At 47.0% G+C, this 5,000-nt stretch overlaps 1 protein-coding gene across 3 annotated transcripts in view; it reads right to left on the bottom strand.

Annotated features, from left to right (window-relative positions):
- The window catches only part of LOC130393552 (E3 ubiquitin/ISG15 ligase TRIM25-like), a 2,536-nt gene extending 1,414 nt beyond the window's left edge, over window positions 1-1,122 (bottom strand). For 2 of the 3 annotated variants that reach the window (XM_056604229.1, XM_056604231.1), the window contains exons 1-2: window positions 962-1,122; window positions 1-785 (exon numbers count right to left, since the gene is read on the bottom strand). The exon at window positions 1-785 is cut by the window's left edge and continues 283 nt beyond it. In XM_056604229.1, the coding sequence (XP_056460204.1) occupies window positions 1-783 (783 nt within the window). In that variant the 5' untranslated portion in view covers window positions 784-785; window positions 962-1,122. Of the gene's footprint in view, window positions 794-961 lie in introns of those variants that run through there. The other variant, XM_056604230.1, reaches the window with a different exon arrangement.
- Window positions 1,123-5,000: the final 3,878 nt, after the last annotated feature.

Below are 5,000 nucleotides of genomic sequence, written 5' to 3'. Positions count from 1 at the left end.
TGTGGATTTCAGTTTCTCTTGAACCGTTTTGTTGTGATCATCCAGACACTTTTCAACAGAGCGCCTCAGAGCAGTGAGGACCTGCACACCATCGGCTATCTCTCTGTCTGCGTCTGCTTTGCTGTGGTCCACCGTGTCTATGATGTCTTTAATCTTTCGTTGTCTCTCCTTGATCATCTGCTGAAGTTCAGCCTCTATCTTCCCCGGCTGGGCCGTCTTCACTTCATATTCCTCCTTCAGAGGTACAACAGGATGTGACTTGTGGTCTGTCACTGTGCAGAACTGACACACATACACCTGGTCAGTCTGGCAGAAGAGCTCCAGAAGTCGGTCGTGTTTCTTACACATCCTGTCTTCCAGACGGTCTAAAGGCTCGACCAGCTGATGTTTCTTCAGGCCTGCGACTCTCTGATGTGGCTCCAGGTGGGCTTGGCAGTAAGAGATAAGACACACCAGGCAGGACTTCACTGCCTTCAGCTGGGTCCCAGTACAGACGTCACAAGGAACTTCTCCGGGTTCAACGCAAGGCTGCTCTTTGACTCGTACAGAACTTCTAAACTGATCAACCATCCCTGATATGAGGGTATTAACCCGTAAAACAGGTCTTGTGTGGAACAGCTCGTTGCAGACAGGACATTTGTACTGGACCATGTCATCCCAGAACACTGTAATACAGGTTCTGCAGAAGTTGTGTCCACATGGTGTGGTAACTGGGCTGTTGAACACATCCAGACAGATGGAACAGGAGAAGTCCTCCTGAGACCACGATGTCGCAGAGGCCATTCCTAGAAAACTATTGTTAAATAAAGTTTAATCATTATAATGTATAACAATGGTAAAATAGAGGTCGTAGCCAATCAGTAGTTTTGATTTGAGTAACAGCAGTGAACAGTGACAGGTGAGAGTACTCAACATATACACTAACGATTTCAACCCATACCTGATGATAGTAAAATAGTACCTTTCCTATTGATATGATCAATAAGTTACAGAAATGTATGATGAATCCCGGATCAGAGTGGAGTAAATTACCTGGGTCTTCTCACTGCTGTAATGAAGTGAGCATCACCAAACCTTCCGACTCGGTAACAAGGAAATTATCAGTTGGACCAGTTGACCCTCCTCTCAGACTAACCTCCTATTGGCTGCTGTTCCATGACATCACTGTACAGGTGTCCTGCTGCTCGAGGCGGAACAATGTCACTTCAATCAGGCATCTTGTTGGGCTGGATTGGATTGGGTTCATCTTGGAACAAACTTTACAGGCAGGTATTTAGAAAGGGCCAAGGTAACACACACACACACACACACACACACACACACACACACACACACACACACACACACACACACACACACACACACACACACACACACACACACACACACACACACACATTGTTAAAGCGATATAAGAGTTTTTAGTTCATTCACTTCGAGAATGCGACTGCTTCCTTCCTTCACTCGCAGTAACAACTTCTTCCTTTGTTCGTAATCGTCATGCAACTGCATTATTCAGAGGTCTAATAGTGCCATCTATTGGCCCAAACATGTAACTCCATCGTACATAAGTCACAGAATCATGAAAAGGGACTATACAAAATGCAAAAATGGGGGGTATACCACATTCTCCCCTGCTTAACTAAATGTCGTCCCGACATTTCCGGTTTCAGTCCATTCTGTTGTAACAATTTGATTACTTACAGGTTAGAGTCCATTATTCAAGAAATATATCTGATGACAGATTTCACATTACAGATATCTCACGCTAATGTTATGAGTTAAACAGTGGAAGTCATTGTGCACTACGACAACCATCTATTCACTCCGCTGTGTTCACTGGTAGCTTGTCTTGACTGGAATAGGCGTGACCTTTGACCTTATGTATAATCACATATCTCACACTTTCACTTATACTATTCACTCAAATCTCATCACATTTCCTCATTTCGTTGCATTATAAGAGTTTTTCCACAGTCTTTGTCTTTGCAACCTGTAAACACATTATCTTATTATCACCATTTCTTCTTCGGTATCCATGTGCGATTCTAATGTAGGAACTGACTTTCTTGTGGGCCTATATTAACTAAAAGTAGCTTTTCTTAAACCTCTTCTTCCTCAAAACACATTTTCAATCCATTACTTTAACTTAAACATGAACTTACAAATGACATCCATCCTAAACCCGGATGGGTTTAGCTGCTCTTGAGGTGGGGAAGGCAGGCCTTGTTCCTGGACTGGAGCTCGGCCATCCTCATCCAATCATCTGGCCCGTTTTCGGGCTCGTTCTCAGCTCCCACACAGGATGTACTTGTGCCTCGAAACGCGCTCACAAATGAATAAACAAGAGCTATGTACATGGACTTTTACTTTTTTTTTCAACATTTATCCAACACCAAGATCTCCAAGCTCTCTGAATAACTCACTGCGTGTTGGCGCGGTGGTGCTGGCGGCGCTCCGCCTGCACCCCGGCACACTCATCAGCCGGTCACCGCCGGCGGCCGTGGAGCCGGACAGCCCATGGAGACAGGCCCGGCTGCCCCATGGAGACGGGCCCGGCTGCCCCATGGAGACAGGCCGGACAGCCCCATGGAGACAGGCCCGGCTGCCCCATGGAGACGGGCCCGGCTGCCCCATGGAGACGGGCCCGGCTGCCCCATGGAGACGGGCCCGGCTGCCCCATGGAGGCAGGCCCGGCTGCCCCATGGAGACAGGCCTGGCTGCGGGGCTGTTGGAGAGGTCGGGATGGTAGCCTGCGGAGGCCCGGCTGTAGAAGGTGTCTTCGTCCTCACCGTGGTGGGCGTTGTCGGACCCTCCGCGTCCGGGTGTTTTCTGTGGACGGGACGAGCGGTCAACTTTGATGTGCGACAGGAACCTCAAGGAGGGGACCTTTGAGCGTGGTGAAGCCCTGCTGGTGCTTGACTTTGAGTAAAGGTGCGTTGACTTGAGGCGCGCTGAGACACTGTTCCCCGTCGCCAAGTCTGCCGTTGTGTTCTCAAACCACACATAAGATCAACTCGTTTTAAACATTGCTTATCGACAGAACCTGAAATCTATTGGTTGCGTCATTCGGCACGCCGGGGTCAACGTTTTTAAACGTAAAGCAAGGCTCCACCGCGAGACAGCGGCGCAGGCTCAGGTGTTGGCTCCTCCCCCCCGGAAATTGCAGCGCCGCTTTCCCGACAGGAAAACGATGGAGTGGGTCGCATTCGACGCATCTCATGTGATCGCACCTCCATTCAGCTGATCAAATGGAATCTGGAATCCGGGAGCTCAACCAAAGATGTGAGGCTGTTGTCCATGTGGCGCTTTGTCCTTGAGCCAGAGATATTCATAAACAACAAGATATGAGCACCTGATACATCTTGACTCTGGTAAAGATCAAGCAAGGCTTCACATAAATCCTGAATGATTATGAATCCCGGGTAACTCCTAATGTTAACCGTAGCAGTGATGTACCATTAAACGAATACAAAAGGTAACAAAGGCCCTCCTAGTGTCCGCGGCCCACCTGCATGTTGGTCATGGTTGTGAAGTACAGGCTTTCCACAGAATCGGCTGCTCGATGATGGAAAAAATCATAATCACCATTACAACCAAATCAATCATCGAAAAAAAATTAATACATTTGTATTTTAAAACAATGTAGTGTAGTAATTTTAAGGTATTTAAATAAATATGATATTACAGGAGACTCCTTGTGATGAACTTGCTGGTCTGGTATACGAACTACTAGGGGGTGCCAAACGGCCGTTGTATGTAGGGGGTGCCAAACGGCCGCTCCCATCCTCCCCTACACAAAGGGTGTTATAAACATCGCAAAGACAAGCTTTAAGTAAATTAATTGATCAAATAAAATAAAAAATAAAAACGAAACCACTCCGCACGTCTATTCAAATTGTTCCTTAATTAGATTCAATTAGTGCCTATCAGCGGCGCGGCTGTTTAATTGAAGCCTCGTTGCCCTCAGGTCTCTGGGTAGGCATGGTGACTCCATTCAGACACTGCTTTCGATTCAGTGCCAAACCAGGAACCACCTGAGCAGGAGAAAGGGAATCTTTTGGCCATTGATGACGCTGTGGGGGGGTGATACCTTCTTAACGATTTTTTTTTTTGCGTGATTCAATTGTTTTATTTTTTAGTTCATTTCCCGGTGTCCAGGTTTTGAAGGCCTTTCGCTTTTTTGTTCAGGAAGATCGTCTGTTGAGGAAAGGGATTTAGAGAATAAACAAGTTTTATGTGTTTATGAATCTGTCTGTCTGTCTCCTTTCTCTCTTTTCACTATCCACCCTCACCTCTCGAAATGTGTTCATTTGAAATGTACACACACACACACACACACACAAAACAAAAACACACACACACACACACACACACACGCACACACACACACCCACACACACACACACACACACACACACACACGCCACACACACGCACACCACACACGAGTCAACACCCTATCTTCATATGTAATTGCAGTCTCATATGTAATTACACACCCTGTCTTGGTGCAGGGCGACACACACACACACACACACACACACAAAAAACACACATTTAAAAAAATTAATTTGGCTTCAAGACCCTTAGTTCTCATTCTCGTTCCTCTTCTCCGTGGTTCCATTTGTCGCTATTTTAGCGCATATGGAGAGCAATAAAAAACAAAATGGAGGATGGCCCTAAAACACTACTTAGCATGGTGTAGCATCTTACCCTAGCTCTCTGTGTTGTCTACGGGACTGGGTTAACCTAGCGATGGTGAGTGCTTGGCACTTCTATGAACATCCTTACTGTACCCACAGAGATATATTGTTGTCTCTCTTTCTCTTCTTTTCACCCCTAGAGACCTGGGACTGAAGACGGGTCCAGGTCAGGACTCCATCAGAGAGCGGGGACTGGAGACTGGGTCCAGGTCAGGACCCCTCAGAGACCTGGACAGAAGACTGGGGTCCAGGTCAGGGGGCAGGACCCTCAGAGACCTGGGAACTGAAGGACTG

This window comes from Gadus chalcogrammus, chromosome 12, assembly GCF_026213295.1.
Source record: "Gadus chalcogrammus isolate NIFS_2021 chromosome 12, NIFS_Gcha_1.0, whole genome shotgun sequence".
NCBI classification, from domain to species: Eukaryota; Metazoa; Chordata; class Actinopteri; order Gadiformes; family Gadidae; genus Gadus; species Gadus chalcogrammus.
The sequence above is the reverse complement of the archived record's forward strand: the minus strand, read 5'-3'. Positions and strand labels throughout refer to the sequence as shown.